Source organism: Puma concolor, chromosome A3 (genome assembly GCF_028749965.1).
Source record: "Puma concolor isolate L17-30 chromosome A3, mPumCon1.1.hap2, whole genome shotgun sequence".
NCBI classification, from domain to species: domain Eukaryota; kingdom Metazoa; phylum Chordata; class Mammalia; order Carnivora; family Felidae; genus Puma; species Puma concolor.
This window is the reverse complement of record NC_141669.1, coordinates 130993154-131013601: the sequence shown is the minus strand read 5'-3', so window position 1 is coordinate 131013601 and position 20448 is coordinate 130993154. Positions and strand designations below refer to the sequence as shown.

The window sequence follows — 20448 nt, the reverse complement described above, 5'->3', positions numbered from 1 at the left end:
CCCTCCCGTCTTTTCCTTGCGTAGGAATCTAGCCACTGGTTAAGGAAATTGGAAACTCTTTGCAGACTGTGGTCATTGCGGTTGGTGCTTGTATGCACGGGGTTACATTGTATGTGGCGAAGAGTTGATGTCCCTACTTGGGAGGTCAGTGCAAAAGTGATGGCTCTCACTCTTCTTAACTGGGCCGGGTGTGCTCTGTGTTGTTGGCTGATCTCCTTTCCACGTTTCTCTGGACACTGAACGATGTGGCTGTTAAGGGCAAGGACTCCGGAGCCAGTGTCCTGCCTGTCACTTAGGAGCTTTGTGTCCTTGGCAAGATTACTCAACCTCTCTGTGCCTCAGAGCCCTCATGTCCGCAGTGGTAAGAGCAGGGTTGTTGTGGGGCCGTGACACCCCTCCAGTAACGTCCGCTGGATGAGGTACAGATGTCACCAGGTACCATCGCTCGGCCACTGCCTGTGGACCGACCACCTTCTTGACTCTTAGAAACCCTGCCGTGGTGGTGGGTAGGGATGCTCCCGTCTGTGTGCGTCAGCCAGTGTTTCCCCAGGGTATGTGTGGAGGAAGGAGTCAGAGAAGTGGGCTTGCCGGGGCAGGTGCATTTGGGGCGGTTGGCAGGACCCGCCCTGCTGCTGTCCCGTGTGGCCTCTGGCCTTGTCTGTCCCCAGCACCAGGAGAGGGAAGTCACTTTCCGCGGGGCTCACCCTCTCTCCCCTGTCTCTGCAGGGCTTCGTGCTGGCCGTCACTGTCATCCGAGAGGCGGTGGAGGAGATCCGATGTTATGTACGCGACAGAGAAGTCAACTGCCAGATCTTCAGCCGGCTCACAGCCAGAGGTCAGCCTCCTGGCTCCCCCAGGGCCGCGGACAGTCAGGGAGCAGAGGTCAAGGCCAGGGGCCGGCGGGTGTGTGGACACCGCATGGCGGGACAGTCACTCGGCTGCTGGCACCCGGGAGGCCAACGTGTGCCCGGGGCCTGGAGGGACTCAGGCTGCCCCCTGTAGGCTGCCACGGGTCACTCTTGCAGCCTGGCCTGTGGCTGACTTGTGCATCAGGCTGGATTTAAACCCCATTCGTTGGGCAGCCTCCTCTGGCTGACCCTGTCCCCCGGCTGGCTGAGGAGGGAGGGAGGGAGGGGCCCCTCTTGTCCGTGCTGAGGTTGCAGGTTGCGGAGGCTAGGAGTCTCTCCTACGTATTTCTGGGGAGTGAGGCTTTGAAAGATACTCTTTCAACATTACGAAACTAATGCCACAACTTTGCAACATTAGTTTTTTTAAGTGGGCGCCAGGTTTATAGCTGCATCTCTGAGGATTCTGTTGAGGGGCATCTTATAAATCCTCCAGCTTGGGGCACCTGGGTGGCTCAGTCGGTTGAGCCCCCGACCTCAGCCCAGGTCATGAGCTCATGGTTGGTGGGTTCAAGCCCCACGTTGGGCTCTGTGCTGACAGCCTCACAGCCCGGAGCCTGCTTTGGATTCTGCATCTCCCTCTCTCTCTGCTCTTCCCTGACTCGCTCTCTGTTTGTCTCTCACAAAAATGAATAAACATTAAAAAAATTAAAAAAAAAATCCTACAACTTAAGGTGGAGAGTCTGACCAAAGAAGCAACCAGATAGCCCTTAAGCACTGAATCCCTTGCAAAGCACATGCATTAAAAAAAAAAAAAAAAAAAAATTAATGTTTATTTATTTTTGAGAGAGAGACAGAGCGTGAGCAGGGGAGGGGCAGAGAGAGAAGGAGACACAGAATCTGACAGGCTCCAGGCTGTCAGCACAGGGCCAGTGGATCACCAGATCATGACCTCAGCTGAAGTCAGATGCTTAACCGACTGAGCCACCCAGGCGCCCGGAGGCACATGCATTTTAAATTGGTGGAATTAAAAACAAACAAACTCCTGAATATCCCCATTGAGAACCCACCTACCAATCCAGCCAGCGTTAACTTGTGTTTCAACTACAAATTCTACAGGAGATAACCTGTAAGGCTGTGTTCAGAAATAAGAGGCTGTTACCTAAAGTCCCTGAAGATGACAGGCCGTTCAGGGACTGATAATGTTTTAGGAGCAGCAGAGGTGGATGAAAGCCGTGTTTAACCTTCAGGACGTCAAGAATTCTGAAAACCAGGAGGTAGATAGGTGTCTCAGGGAGGGTGAACTGCTTTTGATGCCTCAGTCTCCCCAAGGCGCTCACACACGGTTTCAGGGTTTTATTTTCTTTCTATTAATATTGATGGAGGAATATGTTTTGGGCTCACATTTTTTTTTTTTTAATCCCCCGAGGGCATGAAGGTATTTTGTTTTGGTGCATTTAAATAATTTTCAGAGTTGGTGGTCTTAACATTTGGCAGAATGTCTCTGGGAGAAGTGGGGGGTGCAGCGTTGGCATGAAAATGCTTTATTATGGCTAAACTACTGTATTTAGGACATCTTGCTGCCTAAAGAAAGAAAACCCAGTGTCGTCTTTGCAAAGGCAGGTGGCTTGGGCTTTCCACGTGGGTAATCAGAAGACCCCTCCGCAGGGTGTTTTTTGTGGCCCGTGTATGTTAAATCCTCCCTTAATAACATATTCTGACTATAACATTTACAATGCTAGGCAACCGACAAAAGCCCCATTGGAGAGGGTGCTGTGGGTCTATTTAGGTGGATTCCGTTCATTCATCTGTCCTAGCTCCAAACCTTCTTTGGTCCTTTTCATATTGCAATCGCGTCTCCCGTGAATGATTTTTCTGCCCTCCCCTGCAGATTCCCTTCTCGCCTCCTCCTTTAGCTTCACTCACTTCTTGAAAAGATCCTTAGGAGAATTGGCAGATGGCTCCAGCATTAAACACTTGTCTTCCTTTGTCGGTCGGTCTCCTTTTGTGGCCCGTGGTTTCTGTTGTCATGCCAATGCAGCCATGGGGGAAACCGAGCAGAGTTCTGAACACTGACCCAGCCCCTGCTTGGCCATTTGTTCTGAAAGCCACCCCCCCCCCCCAAAGCACTGAAGAAACTGTCAGCTGAGAAAGTGATGGAGGTGAGTATAGTTACTTGACACGCTTTAGTGGGGAGGCGGGGAGCAGAGTGTGAAGGCCCAACTGGAAGATTTCAGAGAGAGGAAGAGAAAGAAAGCTTTCTTCACCTTCCTGTCTAGTTACTTACTATTTTCTTGAGTGAGGCTTTTCACCAAGATCTTCGTTTAGTAAATTCAAAAGCAAAATGAAACAAGCGTGTGTGTGTGTGTGTCCATGCAGAGCTCTTTTCTTTTGTATCCCGTGATATCTTTAAAAATGTATTTTTCAACACCGTTTTTAGACTTGAGACACGGCTAGAAGCCAAAATATCAAGTCCTTGATCCCTGGATTATACGGGCCGCGTCACTTACCTACATTCTGATATCACTTCCTGATTAACGATAGCAGTACTTGTGCCGATTGAGTTGAAAAGATTTTTTGTGAACAGTGTCTAACGAGAAACAAAGTTACAAAATCCTGTGGTTGACTCCAATACCCTCCTCACCGCGCATACATCAGTTGTTAACATTTTGCCATATTTGCTTTTTAATACTCTCGCTCTTAAATCGTTAGAGTTAAGTCGCAGACATCATTCCCTTTACTCCTAAGTACTTCCGTGTTTAATTCCTAGCGGGGCATTTCTCTTACGTAACACAGTACAGTTGTAAAATCGGGAAATTTAACAGTGGCGCATTACTATTAATCTACAGCCCTTACTCAAAATTTGCCATTTGTTCCTAAAATGTCCTGGTCCCCCCCCCCCCCCCCCGCCACCCCCCAGCATCAAAAATGCCCTGTTTTTAACAGCATTTTTTTTTTCTTCTGGTACAGAAACCAGTACAGAGTTGCCAGTGACATTTACTTGTCCTTGCTCCTTATCTCCTCTAGGCTGGCACATATCCCGGGTTTTCTTGGATACAACATTGACATTTTTGAAAAGGCCCGGCCAGGGGCACCTGGGTGGTTTGGTCGGTTAAGCGTCCAACTTCCACTCGGGTCATGATCTCATTGTTCCCAGTTCCCGAGTTTGAGCTCCGCATCAGGCTCTGTGCTGACTGCTCAGAGCCTGGAGCCTGCTTCGGATTCTGTGTCTCCCTCTCTCCCCGACCCTCTCCTCACACTCCGCCTTTCTCTCTCTCATATATAAATAGACATTAAAAAAAATTTTTTTTTTTTTTTTTAAAGGACCGGCCTGGGGCGCCTGGGTGGCTCAGTCGGTTAAGCGGCCGACTTCGGCTCAGGTCACGATCTCGCGGTCCGTGAGTTCGAGGCCCGCGTCGGGCTCTGTGCTGACAGTGTGGAGCCTGCTTGGGATTCTCTCTCTCTCTCTCCCTTCCTCTCTCCCTCCCTCCCTCTCTCTCTCTATCTCTCTCAAAATAAATAAATAAACTTAAAAAAATGCAACTAATAATTACACTTTAGGTGTGGGAGTGGGGTGGCCGTCAAGGAACTTCCCCTTTCTCCACCACAGCGTTCCTGGTTCTGAGCACAATGTATGACAGTTGAAGAAAGTAGTGTTTCTGAGCCTGTGCTGTGCCTTGATTCAGGAGTCCTGCTTCCCCCTACACTCTGCTCCGTGGGCACATCCTTAACCTGTCAGTACGTCGGGGGTAATAACAGTGCCCTACCTTATCAGAGTTGCTCTACATACAACTCCCGTACGAGAAGAATCTAACACCGTGCCCGGGATTTGGTGTGTGTTCAAGAAAGGCAGTGTTGATGGTATTGTGGCAGAGGTCCGTTAAATGTTGGTGGTGTGAATAAATAAATGGAAGTATGAGCCAGGGGCCACGGGAGGTTATGGGGGCCCATCAGAGAGGAGGTGATAGGTGTTCTCAGAAGAGGTGACCTTCATCGTAAGTCTTACAGGGTGGAAGAGAGCAGGACTGGCTGCGTGATTTGTGGTGCATCGTGCAAAATGAACACATGGGGCCCTTGTTCAAAAATTTAAGAATTTGAGGGGGCGCCTGGGTAGCTCGGTTGGTTGAGCGTCCAACTTTTGATTTCGTCTCAGGTCCTAATCTCACGGTTCTTGGGTTTGAGCCCTGAGTCGGCCTCCGTGCTGACAGTGTGGAGCCTGCTTGGAACACTCTCTCTGTCTCTCTGTCTTTCTCAAAATAAGTAAAATAAACTTATAAAGGAAATTAAGAATTTCAAGATGGCAGCAGGTGAGCACGAAACCAAGAACAGGACCCTTCTGAGCACGCGGCCCCGTGCTAGTTCCCAGATCACACAGGCACAGAGAGGCCGTGGTGAAGAGTCTTCCTTCCAAAGGCCACAGGTGAGATGTGGGTGGGATACATACCCCAGGTTCTGGCTCCATCTTGTCCATCTTGTTCTTCCCATTTAGGCTGTATTTCCTGAGTTTCCCTCCTGGGAAAACAGAGAAGATCATGTAGGCCAGTGAGGGCCTGGAAACTGTGGGAAAGCCCATCCTATGGTCTGGGAATCCACGGATAAGGCATGCTACAGGGAGAAGTTGGTGTTGGAAGTGTTTGAAAAATACTGTCCAGGGGCACCTGGGCAGGTCATTTGGTTGAGCGTCTGACTCTTGGTTTCGGCTCAGGTCACGATCTCAGGATTGGTGGGTTCGAGCCCCTGCGTCAGGCTCTGTGCTGCCGATGCGGAGCCTGCTTGGGATTCTCTCTCTCTCCCTCGCTCTCTCCCCCTCCCCCAGTCTCACCCTCTCAAAAATAAACTTTAAAATTGCAACTCTTTACAAAAAAAGAAAAAAATACTGTTGACGTTGGAAAGCAGTAGAAAAAAATGAGCGATGACCCACCGAAAGCCAGCTACGTGTTGAAGCAGGTCTAGGGTGTAATTTCTTAGACAGCCAGGTGGCTTTTACAGATGGGAGCAGCAGCTAGTTCAGGGCGGGACTGTGACTTGAAGCCCGGCTTGTCTGAATGCACGTCCGTGGCCTGTGGGTCTAGGCACCTACTGTGTGCCGGGAGCTGTGGGCAGCACCTTCACCCAGGGTATCTCAACCGTGGCTACGACATTCAGCCTTTATACGTACGCTACAGAAGTGCTCTCAGATTTAAAGAATGTCAAAACACGTTTGTGAGTCCAAAGGGACTTGTTACCCCAGCACCCTCATTCCAAGGTGGACACACTCGTTAGACAAAGTTGGTGGAAACCCAGTACGGCTCTTTGGGATAGTTAAGCATTTCTTCTCCTCCTTGAAATGTGCATTTGCAGCGTGATCAGAGACTGGAGGGAGGTTCTTGTGAGTTGAGGGGTCTCCTCTAACAGCATTCAGTGGCACTGTCATCCCAAAGCCAAAGAAGAAGGGGGCTTGAAGTGGTAGCCGACTCGGCAAAACTTCTTTTTGTTACTGGAAGGATGTGGGTTGGGTGGGGAGGGAATAATAAGTAAAGGGATTATTTCTTCTTCCTTGGGTCTTGCTCCAACCAAAAGTTGAAATCTGGGGGGTGGAGTGCTTTGCCTCGATGATCCCGGGTGCTGAGGGCAGTGGATTTCTTTGCATTTTCATGAGATCTTCAACCAGGAATGTTTGCCCAGACTAACTTGTGATCAGGAGCTAAATGAGGCACACGGATAATTAGCTTTGAAAGAAAGTGCAAACAGAGGCACAATGAATACAGTTGCTGGATGCTTCTTTCCTGCTGGGGACATCTGGGCATGCCTCGAGCCAGAAGCGATAAGCTGGAAGTCTATGTGAAATGGAGAGAATCCGCCTTTCTTCAGTTCTGGGGTATATGTATGGTGTTGAAACCCAGCTGCTACCTTTCATCTCCCCCATTTCTTTCCAGATAGTTCTGGAAAGGGTCTCTTCACCCTTTCCTAGTGATAGAATAACCTCAGGGTCTCATTTCCGCTTAAGAGTGACATCTTTTTTTTTTCCAATTTATTTCAGAATCCGCTTTGGACTGTTAGTATTGTGGTTCATGTAACTGAATTTTGAGGTCAAAGGATATACGTGTCTTTCTTTTTGGCATTTGTATTCCATTGAAGTTTATCAGGAGAAGGTACGACGATAAAGGGAAGATGCATTCATTAATGGAGAGTTGTTTCGCTCGTGGGTAGTTAACTAAATGGGAACTTCGTGCTCCCAAACCCAAGTACTGTTTGTGTTTTTCATAGTATAAACTCTGTTCAGGCATGGGAGAACACTAAGCTATGTTTTATACTTTTAAAAAATTTTAATTGTATTTTCCTCAAGTTTCAGATATTTATTAATCCATGCAAACCCCAACACAGTACACCAACATGCTTTTGTGCGTTTATAATGTTTATTTATTTTTGAGAGGGGGAGACAGAGTGTGAGCAGGGGAGAGGCACAGAGAGAGATACACACACACACACACACACACACACACACACACACACACACACACACACAGAATCCAAGCAGGCTCCAGGCCTGAGCTGCTGGCACAGAGCCCGACATGGGGCTCGAACTCATGAACCATGAGATCATGACCTGAGCCGAGGTCGGACGCTTAACCGATTGATCCACCCAGGCACCCTGATTTTGTGCATTTAGAGGGGAAATATTTCCTGGGTAAGTGGAAAATTGTGTGGAGGGTTTCTGGGAGACCTCCATTGTAAGAAGCCTTATAGCGAGATGTCTCATGCAGAAGTCTGGCCCTTCTCCAGTTTGCTGTAATGTGCAGTCACTGAGCAGAACCTTGTATTGACCATTGGGACCCCGTTTCCCCCAGGGCTCTGGGTTACTCCTCCTATCCCTGCTGACATCTGGATTGAACAGTCCCAGGCACGAGACATACAGCACTGCCCTAATGCCTCCTGCTCCAGTAAATGCCAAGAGGGGGATCAGGTTCTGAGGCTTCTTGGCCTGACCGAGATCTGGTGGGACACAGCTGTGGCAGGGGCCAGAAGAAGAGATCACATCCGCACGGCCTGGCGCTAAGTAGTCCCTGTACCCAGGATCAACAGACACCCCTGTTTTATACTTTTTTGAGAGAAGAGAATTACAGTGAATGGTCTTTTTGATAGTAACCACGGCAAAAGTACCACAAAAGTCCTTGACTGAGGATCTCAAATCCAGTTTGGGAAGCAAAGTATTCCCCTGCCCAAGCTTTCCTCATGAAGACCCAAAGCATTTGCTTTTACAAGTCTTATTTAAAACAGATCTTGCAAGACACTTTTCTCATACCGTTCTCCGAGACATGCCAAGGTATTTCAGACCCGTGGGTTTCTTCGCTTTTTCAAAGCGCTCAACTTCTCTTTACTGCAAATCGTTGATGAACTCATCTGTTGTTTAATTAAAAAAGCCAAAAAAAGGGGCGCCTGGGTGGCTCAGTCGGTTAAGCGTCCGACTTCAGCTCAGGTCATGATCTCACGGTTCGTGGGTTTGAGCCCCGCATCCGGCTCTGTGCTGACAGCTCAGAGCCTGGAGCCCGTTTCAGATTCTGGGTCTCCCTCTCTCTCTGCCCCTCCCCCACTCGTGCTCTGTCTCCCTCTGTCTCAAAAATAAATAAACATTAAAAAAAAAAATTAAAAAAAAAAAGCCAAACAAAATAAAACAAAACAAAAAACCTGAAAACAATCTCACATACACATTAAGCTGTTATCTTTCCCAAAAGATAATACCCCTGACGCTGGGGTGTTGTTGTTCTGTTTCTTCATTATTGGGCACCAGAAGCAGGGAGGACCATTTATATATTTATTTTAAAAGCCTCTGTTGGGCATAAACTTGTTACATTTAAGCCTCAGCCTTTTTTTTTTTTTTTTTTTTTAAGTTCCCGCTATTTTAGAGGAAGGCCCTAGGAAGTGGCCATGGAATTTATAATAATGCTTTTCAACCCCTTGCCTGTTTTCAAATAACAGTCTTTTCTTAGGCTCTCGGGAATGCGGACGACTCTCTCGGATTATGAAAATTTCAGCTTTAAACCTGTGAACTCTGCCGGGTCTGTAGAGGCGTTTTAATGTCAACCCCAGGAAATTTACAACTCATCACTGTCACAGAGTGTGAGTTCAAGAGTAATACATTAACCGGGGTCGGTGTGTGGAGATGCGGCTACGAAAGCGATCCATATCCTGCATGCACAATGGAAAATCAAAGGAGGGCTGGAGGTGTTCGGGGTCAAAACATAGGCCCACACATGCTCGTGCCCCGGAATTTATTTTTAAGAAATTTCTTTTTTTTGCGGGCCGTTCTGCAGTTTGACTGAATTGTCATTTGCTTGTTTGGACTCCAGGGAAACATCTGGTTTCTCCCTGCAGTGTAGACAAACTGGTCTTATTCTGAAGCTGTCACCCATGAAAAGCAGGGTTTGGGCTCAATAGCTTGGCTTATGAAAGGCTTGGGGTCCATCTCTACAGAAATAAACAGCTCTCGTAATTGGAATTTTGTTCCCTGTTATAAACTCAGGCCCAGAGGTGACTTGGGTAAAGTGTTGAAAGCTGAAAGGGATAAATTTATTTTATAGAAGGCATTTAATGATTTAGGATGTGGCCAGCAGACAGTTTCCCACTTAACCTTTGTAAAAATCTCTTACCCAACTTCTGTAAAGTTTCTGCAAATGTATCTGAAAATCCCAGAGGCTGGAGGTGGGAGGCTGGGTGTGAGGAGAACCAGAAGAGGAGAGCGGTCTGGGAAGGGGGAAGTTCTGGGCCTTCAGTTCTCAGAACGGGGCCAGGTTTTCCTGTACGCTGTGCACCAAAGAGGTCACTCGGTGTTTTCAGTTTTGTAGTTCGCTGCAGGAGTGGCTACGTTGTTTGTGGGAACCGGAGCAAAATGAAAATGCAGGACTCCTGGTTGAAAAGTTAAGAATTTTAACTTGATAACTGGTCTTTCATTCACTCAAGGGTTGGGATGGGGGTGCCTGTGTGAACACACGGGTCGCACACCCCCGGGGCTGGCTCTCCTTCCGCCTTAGGAACCTCAGGGAAGATGAGAGAAAAAAGGGAAGTACCTGTGTCTGCTAACTTCTCGGTGGGGTGTTGGGGAGGGTGTCTTCTTCCAGGCAGAGAAGGGGCGGGAGGAGCTGTCCTGCTGTCTTTGGAGACGTGTAGTAGTCCTTGGAGATGTGCCATTTGTATTTCCCATATTTCTTTATTTTTACTTTTTAACGTTTATTCATTTTGGAGAGACAGAGAACATGAGTCAGGGAGGGGGAGAGAGAGGGAGACACAGAATCGGAAGCAGGCTCCAGGCTCCGAGCTGTCAGCACAGAGCCTGATGCGGGGCTCGAACTCATGATGAACCATGAGATTGTGACCTGAGCCAAAGTCAGACGCTTAACTGCGTCCATCCTCCCTCCCTCCCTCCCTCCCTCCCTCCCTCCCTTCCTCCCTCCCTCCCTTCCTTCCTTCCTCCCTCCCTCTCACCTTCCCTTCCCTTCCCTTCCTTCCTTCCTTCCTTCCTTCCTTCCTTCCTCCCTCCCTTCCTCCCTCCCTCCCTCCCTCCCTCCCTCCCTTCCTTCCTTCCTCCCTCCCTCTCACCTTCCCTCCCTCCCTTCCTTCCTTCCTTCCTTCCTTCCTTCCTTCCTCCCTCCCTCCCTCCCTCCCTCCCTCCCTCCCTTCCTCCCTCCCTTCCTCCCTTCCTTCCTTCTTCCTTCCTCCCTCCCTCCCTCCCTCCCTCCCTCCCTCCCTCCCTTCTCTTTCCATTTGTAGAAAACTCAAAATAGTTGTTAATGTAAGGTTAGGAGTCGTGTGTTTGGAGCCCTTTCCACGGTTTGAAGGTCTTTTTCATCGTGTGAGTTAATCCCAGCCCCCAGTGCCTGGCTAGTTGATCTCATTTTGTCCCCATCTCCCCCCTCATTTCCCTCCCCCGCCCCGGCCCTGGCGGCGGCAGCAGGGGCCACCTCGAGCTCCTTTTGTCCCTCCGCAGCCAGCTGTGGGGCGTGGCTGATGGAAAGCCCAGTAACCATTGGAACATACACACTGGTATCTGCTTTCCTTTCTCTTTTGCTCCTGCCCCCTTTTCTCCTTTTGGCTTTATGTCTGTCCTCATTCAGAATACACACCTGCCTAGACACACGCTAACCATGTGTCCTGCACGCAGGCCTGAACCGTGCCTTTTTGATGGCTAAAAAAAAAATGGCAGTATGGAAAGGGAAGTCCAAATTTATGGTCAAGACTGCATGATTAGCTCTAGAGAGTGGGAGGCTGAGGATAGCCCTTCGTTGAAGCTGCAAGGTTCCCCCCACCCCCCAATGCTGAAATGCTAATGAGGGAGCCACCGCGAAGGTCTCCAAGTGGCTTCCGCTGGTCCCTTCCCCAGACGGTGGATGACACACAGAGTAGAAGAGCTTGTCTCAAGGATCCGCCGGCCGGCCTTAGGCAGAGACTCCTCGGCATGCACAGCGGATTAAAAGGGGTTTTTGTTGAGGTGGAGCAGATGGACAGGGAGAGGCAGGGTTCACATTAGCTGATCATAAATCAGGACTCCGTCGTAGAAGGGAAAGATCTGGCTCTGGTCACTTAAAAGTTTGAGCTAATTTAATTTGTTCTTCTTTTTTTTCTTGTTGGAAGAGCCCCTCCTGCTTATAAACAGACAAACAAAAAAATCACTGTGAAGAGTTTAGAAAGCATACGCGCTGGAGAAAGGAATAAATTCCCTATGTCTCCAGAAAGAATCACCATCCACCCTTCCAGCATAACCCTCCTGATTTTGTCCTCCGTCCTGCCGTCATCCACACATATACGTGTATAGTAATTATTTAATAAGACTTGAGATGCACGTTCCTCTTTGAGTTACACGTAAAAGAAGATTTGTGGCTAGGTCTGCAACTTTGGAACACGGGCTCCGTGATCGTTTGGCTCAGTCCGCCGGCTTAAATTTTAGTAATAAAACCAGAGACAATGTGTAAATTTATGTTTGGGAAAGCTGGGGCAAGCTCAGGTGAAGGAAAAGTTCATTGGCACAGAGGGCCATGTTGAATTTATGATCTTCCTTCCTGCAAGCAATGCCTTGGTAAACTCCCCAGGAAGAAAAGGGCGACTCTGTCTATTTTTTCCTGTTGCCCCCTGGTGGGACCAGAAGAAATGTTCAGGCAGGAGAAGAATTCTGCACTTTGGACTCTCTTTCCCCCCATTTCTAATGCTCTGACTCTTTGTGTGTGTTTTTAAATTCTTCTAATGTTGTATTTATTTTTGAGAGAGAAAGTCACACACACACACACACACACACACACACACACACACAGCATGAGTGGGGCAGGGGCAGAGAGAGTGGGAGACCCAGAATCTGAAGCAGCCTCCAGGCTCTGAGCCGTCAGCACAGATTCCAACACGGGCAGGGCTTGAACTCACAGTCTGTGAGATCATGACTTGAGCCGAAGTCAGACGCTTAACCCACTGAGCCACCCAGGCGCCCCTCTGACTCTTTGGATTTTGGTGGAAATCTTCTATTCCCTCTGCAGATGTCTCGACATAATGAACGCTTGAGGCTGTGGGTCTCTCTCCAGCGTGCTAGGGCTCAGGCCCACGAACTGAATTTAGGCCTGTGTTTTGAGAAAATGAGGCACATTAAACACTGATGTGAGATGAGTGAGATGCCCACGCTGGAAGAGTCTAGAAGGCCCTCAGAGCAACTGACGGCCCAGCTCATCGCCACTTGCTACGTTCTGTCTAGAAGTTGTTATTAGTGTTTGTATGCTTTCCTTTTTTAGTGCCAGTGCTGTTACCATGATGAAATTTAATTAAACACAAGAACTAATGAAAATGAAACCCTGTGGAACCTCCTTGAAAAAGTTGTTTCCATAGCGATAACTTGGAATGCTCTGGAAAGCCATGATCATGGTGGATAATTATTACAAAGACACGCTGAATGGTGCGAAAAGTAGAAAATGCTGTGAAAAACTGTAGAAGTCTCGGGTCGTACGCTTAGATGACCTCGTCAGTGTCTTTTAAGTTCTTCTCAAAACTAGCGGAGCTCCAACGAGAGAGCGCATGCGCCTCCTTCGTGAGCGCCGGGCGTTTGTTGAGCGAACAGGGAGGGAGTAGCAGCCGAGTGATTCCCCTTCGACTTTTGCTCTGGGTGCTGGGGAAACTGATACTTCCCTGCAGAGGACTGAGAGCCATTCCTGTCATTTCCTTTCTCCCTCGGCTCATCTGATGGTTTGTAAGTTAAATGGGCTTTTTACAATAGGCCAAAGACTCTCGAAGATTTTAATGTGTGAGAATGTGCCCCGCCCCCAGAATCTAGGCCCGTCTCCTCTCCGGACTTGTTCTTAGGACCACCCGGCCCCCGACCAGCCCTTCAGCCTTTGTCTCTTGCCGGTCCCTGCCTCCCATGCGGCGCTTCTGGTCTCGCTGAAGGAAGGAGGTGCAGCCTGCCACTGCACGCGCGCGTGTGGGCAGCTGACACGCACACTCTCTCCAATCTCGTGCCTTCCGCTCCTGGGTTACTGGTCACCAGTGTCCTTCATGTGGCCATTTCCCGTGTCACCTCTTGTGCACCTCCCTGAGCCCCTCCCACCCGATTATTATTTGCCCATCGCCTCCTTCCCTCCACTAGACCGTGAGTTCTGTGGATCCCCACCTGCGCATGACCTGGCATACAGCACGCATTCCATAAATGCTGCTGGAATGTTGAATGCACGATCAAGGGGCTTCTGTGTGCACACTGGGCTCCCCTGCATCATTTCACACACTATTTAGCACTAACAGCATCTGTCTGACTCTCTTTCTCACCCGCTCATGGGTTTGCAAACCACAGCCCAGGGGCCAAATCCAGCCCCCCACCTTTTTTTTTTTTAATTTTTTTTAACGTTTATTTATTTTTGAGACAGAGAGAGACAGAGCATGAACGGGGGAGGGTCAGAGAGAGGGAGACACAGAATCCGAAACAGGCTCCAGGCTCCGAGCTGTCCGCACAGAGCCCGACGCGGGGCTCGAACCCACGAGCTGTGAGATCATGACCTGAGCCGAAGTCGGACGCTTAACCGACTGAGCCACCCAGGCACCCGTTTTTTTTTTTTTTTGTTTGTTTGTTTTTTTTGGTATGGGCTGGGAGCTAAGAATGGTTTTTAGCCTTTGGTGGGGAACAGTCGTTGGCCCAGTGGGGAACCGAAACTGTTCACTGCCGTGGTCTCCACCAGCACGTTTGTTGACTCCTGGAGACCAGGCTTTTTTTTTCTAGGATAAGGGGACTGTCTTGCATCTTTGAATTCCCATAGCATAGCACTCAGTACATGTGTTTTGGGGGGGGGGGGGGGAGGGGTTGAACTGAACTCACTTCTTTTTTTTTTGGTATTTTTTATTCACCCTCTGGAGTCAGATGGTGGTGTGAATCCTGGCTCTGACCTGTTCTCACCGTGAGACTAGGGGTTTGGGTGCAGGTCTGAGCCTTTTTTCCTCCTCTGAAAACTTCAGACAATAATCCCTGTTTCTGAGGGCTGTCGTGAGGGTAAAAGAAGCTGTCACTCTGTCAGCATCTGTACTGTGCTTAGCACAGGATTGGTGTTTCATGTGAGCTGTTACTGTTTATCCAGACATCCAGCGAAAGTTGTGTAGTCTGAACATCACATAAGCAAAATATCTAGCAATTGCAAATCTAAAAAAAAAAAAATCGGTCATTTTCGGTTGGCCCCAAATTCTTTCTAGGGGTGTTGAAAATTAAGAGTTGACCTTCTGTCTGTGGATCCGACTCTTCATTTTCTTCCCCATTTCCGTGTTGTGTTTTGTTTTGTTTTGGGGCCGAATGAATGTCACGGTGCCGACTTAGGAAAGCTTATATGGCACCGGTGAGGCAGAAGACCTCAAGTGAGGGGTGAGTTATTCCAGGGCTCGAAGGGGCGGGGACTCACTCCTCGAGCAGCCCCCGCAGCAGGTGAATCTCTCCGAAGAGGGGCAGGCAGTGTTGATGAGGTGGGCTGGGCAGGGGAGGCACATACTTCTGGGTGTATGACATTGACTTTGCAGGCTAGTGGGCACTCTGCAAAGGCGTGAGGAGTTGAAATGCATTCATACGTGATGTATCTTGGATGTCTTTCTTCGCAGGGACGGTGAAAGTGAAGAGCTCCAATATCCAGGTTGGAGACCTTATCATCGTTGAAAAGGTGGGTGGGGTCTCGCAGTTTGTGACCAGGCTGCCGTGTGGGTTTGGTGGCAATGTGGGAAGTCATTGCCAGTTCACAGGCCCAACCATGTGGATTTGTGTATCTCGTAGACTAACTGAATGCAGGCTTTGGGGGATTTTTCTCCTCTAGCTTTGCCTGGGGAGGAAAACGTTTTTCCCCATGAGACGTACGTATAAAATACTTTTTCAAGGTTTATGTGGTTGGTTAGCCAGAATTTCTCCTTATAAACTCAAGTACAAGTTATTATTTTTTTTTTATGTTGATCTATTTTTCAGAGAGAGAGAGAGAGAGAGAGAGAGAGAGAGAGAGAGAGAGTGGGGGAGGGGCAGAGAGAGAGGGAGACACAGAATCCAAAGCAGGCTCCGGGCCCTGAGCTGTCGGCACAGAGCCCGACGCGGGGCTCGAACTCACGGACTACGGAGATCGTGACCTGAGCCAAAGTTGGACGCTTAACCGTCTGAGCCACCCAGGCTCCCCTAAGTTTTGATTTCCTATTTGCTGCATCTGTTTTTTGTTTTTTGTTTTTTTTTTTAACTTACTACAAAATCTTTCCTAGAAGTCTGCTTGCTGAGTAAGCACGTAAAAATATTGGTCATTTACCATTTGAGCAGTTTTAGCTTGCATTTTGTGACATACGCATAGTACTTTTCTGTTATTTTGTGGGGAGATGGGGTTAAGTGTAATACGAGAACGGTAAGGAGGCCAGAAAACACATTTTTTAAAATAGCGCCCTTAACAAATGTTTGTAACCTTGGCAAACATCTCTTTTTATTTATTTTTTTTTATTTATTTTTTTTTTCAAAATTTTTTTTTTCAACGTTTATTTATTTTTGGGACAGAGAGAGACAGAGCATGAACAGGGGAGGGGCAGAGAGAGAGAGGGAGACACAGAATCGGAAACAGGCTCCAGGCTCTGAGCCATCAGTCCAGAGCCCGACGCGGGGCTTGAACTCACGGACCGCGAGATCATGGCCTGGCTGAAGTCGGACGCTTAACCGACTGCGCCACCCAGGCACCCCTAAACATCTCTTTTTAAAAGCTGTCTTTTTGGAAGGGAAGGTAGTGGGTCTGGGGGTGGCCCTGGAGAGGCTTGGAATAATATTTGATCAGAATGGGATCGTACTGTAACTGGTTTCTGTGGGAAGTGAACTATGCTCTTTTAAAAGGATTAAATCCAAGAGCTCAAAGTCGATTTGAGGTAAAGTGAAGCTCTAAGGGATTAGGAAAGGAACAGCAGCGGGCAAGATTTTTCAGATTCAAAACCAAATAAATCCCCAAATCTGTCTGGGACAAAGGCAGAAACTTCAATGAGGCTGTGGGTTTATGGCCCCCTCCCCACTGAGAGGGGCCGGGTGGGGGGGGGGGCGGAAACCCCACACGTGGGCATTCACAGTAACAGTCTTTCTTTTCATTACGCAGAACCAGCGGGTCCCTGCTGACATGATCTTCCTGAGGACATCGGAAAAAAACGGTAAACATCTGGGATCAATTTTGAAAATAACCATTAACCTTTCAGTGGTAATTTGGCAAAATAATCATTTGAAAATGGAACAGAAGTAGATGATCGTTTTGGAGCCATGGAGGCAAATCAAAAACATCTCTTTTAATAGAGCAGTCTTTAAAAAAAAAAACAAAACAAAAAACCAAAACGTTCTTGGGGCTCACAGCTCAATAGATGTAGACCATCACAACGATACAATTAGTCGGGCCCACGCTGAGTCACAGCTGGCGAAGTCGCGCACGGTGGCCGGGATTTTCCTTTCTGGGCTGCTGTTAGGCTCAACTTCAGGGGTTGGCGGGATAAGGAAGTGTGTCCAACGTGCAGAAGCAAACAGAAATCCTCTCTCTTCGGAGGAAATGCCGGGAGAAGTGTGACGGTAGAGAAACGGGGGAGAGAGGTAGGTGGCCTTTCTGGCCCTCTGCTCATGAGTGGCGGGGCCGTGCCTCCCCTCGCCCATCCGTTTATTTGTTATCACAGCCCGCTTGGGCCTGAGGGAGCTGCTCCAGCCTCTTAAGGAGACCCCGCTGGGGGCAGTTCTTTCCCGGTGGGGCCGACACCACCATGGCCTGCCCACCCACCCGTCTGTTGACTCTAATCTCCTTTTTATTTTTTGTTATTTAAGCCGTTGCGAGGAAACGTTGTGGCTGTTTTTCTCTTGCCTACAGGCGCAACCAGATCTTCGAACGTCTGAAAAAAAAGGTCCCGTTATATTCCTTTGAGGTGGCTGCAGTCTATTTTATTATCAATCAAATAAAAGTATAGATGAAATTTTATACTAATAATATATTTAAAAAGCCCAGAGGTGGGGTAGAAGGCACTAGATTGAAAGTCTTTCTTTGAAATCTGCAGCTGTGTCCTCCGTTGGCTCTGACGTCCTTGTCAGTGAAGATAGATCATTATGGGTTGGGGCCCCCGAAATGTATCCCCCCCCCCGAAAAAGAAAAAATTAGGCGTGTTTTTTCTTTTTTCTTATTTGTCTTATTTTATTTTATTTTATTTTTTATTTTATTTTATTTTATTTTATTTTATTTTATTTTATTTATTTTATTTTATTTTATTTATTTTATTTTATTTCATTTCATTTCATTTCATTTCATTTCATTTCATTTCAGAGAGAGACAGAGAGCGGGGGAGGGGCAGAGAGACACAGAGACAGATCCAAAGCAGCCTCTAGGCTCTGAGCTGTCAGCACAGAGCCCGATGTGGGGCTCAAACCCACCAACTATGAGATCATGACCTGAGCCAAGGTTAGACGCTTAACCGACTGAGCCACCCAGGTGCCCCCCTTTTTTCTTTTTTTAAAGTTTATTTATTTTGAGAGAGAGAGAGCATGAGCGGGGGAGGGACAGAGAAAGAGGGAAAGAGAGAGAGTCCTAAGCAGGCTCTGTACTGTCAGCGAAGAGCCTGACTTGGGGCTCGAACTCATGAACTGTGAGATCACGATCTGAGCCGAAACCAAGAGTCGGATGCTTAACCGACTGAGCTGCTCAGAGGCCCCTAGATGTGCTTCTCCTTAAGTCTCCAGAGGTGTTGGCCGCAGTGCCCACGAATTCAGTGCATCCGGGGTCTGATGAATACACAGCTAACCCATTGCTGAGACTTGCACGCCAGACTGAAATAGGCGTTCACGGGCCAGTAGTACCAGCACGGGTCCGCTCGTAGCGCCTTCTGTGTTCCGAGCCGTCTGGCAGGATCAGCCGTCGAGTCTTCCTCATGTGAGGCTGCTGCTGCTGTGTCCATGTTCACCGTCAGGGAAACCGAGGCTTGGACAGCCTAGGTGGCTTCCCAAGGGCATGCTGCTGGTACGTGGTGCCTCTGGTCTGGCTTCCAGGTGGCTGGCTCCTGATGAGTGTAGACAACTCTGCCCAGAGTGGCCTGAGGTGCCAGCTGTGTCATGCCAGCCACCATGCTGGGGGCTCGGTCACCCCCAGGTCTTTACAGCAACCTCCCGAGGTCTGCGTTTCTCCCCGTTTTCCAGACAGGGCCTGCCGGTGTTTATTTAGCAAGGTCAAGGAGCTGGCCAGGTTCCTGCTTGGGGCGGATGGTGGAGTGAGGATTTGAACCCAGATCTCCGGACGCGAGAGCTTACAGGGGAAGTGGGAAACGGGGCGTTTGTCTTCCCTTTTGGTTGCTGGCCACTGGCTGGATTTTTACGAAGGCCAGAGCGGGAACTACGCAGAGCTGCCCGGGGGTAGACGGTGCCCACCTTCCTCCATAGGGTCGTGCTTCCTGCGGACAGACCAGCTGGACGGCGAGACCGACTGGAAACTGCGGCTCCCCGTGGCCTGCGCGCAGAGGCTCCCCACCGCGGCCGTGAGTAGCTTTCCCGCAGAAACACAGCCTGGCAACCGTGTCCTTGCAGGGCCAGCCAGCTCGGGGGGTGGGGGGGGGGGGCGCACGTAGATCAGTGTGTGTCACTTGTGAAGGAGGGGTGACAGGGTGGGGGCCGGGGGGGCCCCGGGCACCTGTTCTTTCTAGTTATGTGGCTGTGTGAAGCACAACGGGGAGCTCTTTGGAGGGAAGCTCAGTCTTTTTTTTTTTAAGTTTAGTTTTTTGAGAGAGAAAGAGAGAGTGGGGGAGGGGCAGAGAGAGAGAGAGAGGGAGAGGGAGGGAGGGAGGGAATCAGGGAATCCCAAGCAGGCTCCACACTGTCAGCGCAGAGCCCGACACAGGGCTCGAGCTCGTGAACCGTGAGATCATGACCTGAGCCAAAATCAAGAGTCGGACACTTAACTGACTGAGCCGCCCAAGGGCCCCATAGCTCAGAATCTTAAGAAGCCCTGACAAGGTACTTAGCCTAAAATTAGAAGGGAAGGCAGGTGTATCATTTCTCTGCTCAGCGCCTCTCGTCTTACTGAGAACCCTCCCTTCAGCCCTCGCTGTTGTCCTCAGGCCCCACGTCCTCTGTCTCAGTGCCAGAGCCCCACCCTCGGCCTGGGTGCTCTGCCCGCCAGTGCCTTCTCCCTCCTGATCAGGGGTCCTCTGCCTCCGAGTGTTTGCCCTTGCTGTTTCCTGCACCGGGGGCAGTCAGACCCCACTGGCTGCCTGGGTGGACATCTCCATTCTGTCCCTTGGGTTTTGTGCTCAGGTCTCCTTATCTGAGAGGCATTTTCTGACAGTTCTTTCCTTGCATTCCCACCCCACTCACTTCAAGGCGGTATCTCTGAGAGCAGAGTTCTGCCCAGTACGTTCACTGCTGAACGTCCTTTGCGTGGAACAGTGTGAGGAACAGCACAGAGAACAGCGTGTTAGCCCCATTAGCCCCACGTCACTCATGCCATGATTTGTAAAGGGAGGGGGGACAGGGAGCCAAAGAGTAAGTTTAAACATAAGCCACATAGATTGGATGTGGCCCAAGGACGAGGTTACAAAGTCACAAAACGTAATTGAAACACTCAGAGACCCAACTGGTCCGAAAGGGTTAGGCAGAATGTGTAAACTTTTCCCAGGCTAGTGGTCGGGTTCACTGTGTTCTGTGAGGAAGGAGCAGGCAGGATACAGTTCCGTGTTAACCTGCTAATAAACACGCCCACTGTCCTGATGATGTTTCATAGCCAGTGACGAGTAAGATAACACTGGTATTAGTCTTAATTTTTCAGCCAGGCATTCTAGAGTAGCGAGTTTCTAACCGTGGTTAGGAGCTCCCGGGAATCCTTAGAACGCACTCACCTGCCCCTGAGATGGTTCTGATTTTTTCTGGGTGATGCATTTTAACTTCCTGGTGAGATTTCTGCAAAGAAAGCTTTCCGAGCCTCAAAATGATTTGAAGGATTCTCTTTAAGAGACAGCCTGGAAGAGCCTAGAATCATGAAGATACTTGACCGTCAGCTGCACAGAGTTGCATTTCTTGGTGTGTGCTTTGGATGTGTCAATTTAATAAATGCTCATGTTCCCCCCCCACCCCCACTCCCGCCACCCCCGTCTGGCACAGGCCTGGGCTGGGGTC

General features: G+C 49.2%; 1 protein-coding gene across 3 annotated transcripts in view; it reads left to right on the top strand.

Moving 5' to 3' along the window:
* Positions 1-20448, top strand: part of ATP9A (ATPase phospholipid transporting 9A) — a 131436-nt gene that overhangs the window by 37982 nt on the left and 73006 nt on the right. For all 3 annotated transcript variants that reach the window (XM_086702498.1, XM_086702499.1, XM_086702500.1), the window contains exons 4-7: positions 727-835; positions 14922-14980; positions 16421-16472; positions 18721-18815. In XM_086702498.1, the coding sequence (XP_086558624.1) occupies positions 727-835; positions 14922-14980; positions 16421-16472; positions 18721-18815 (315 nt within the window). The remainder of the gene's footprint in view (positions 1-726; positions 836-14921; positions 14981-16420; positions 16473-18720; positions 18816-20448) is intronic.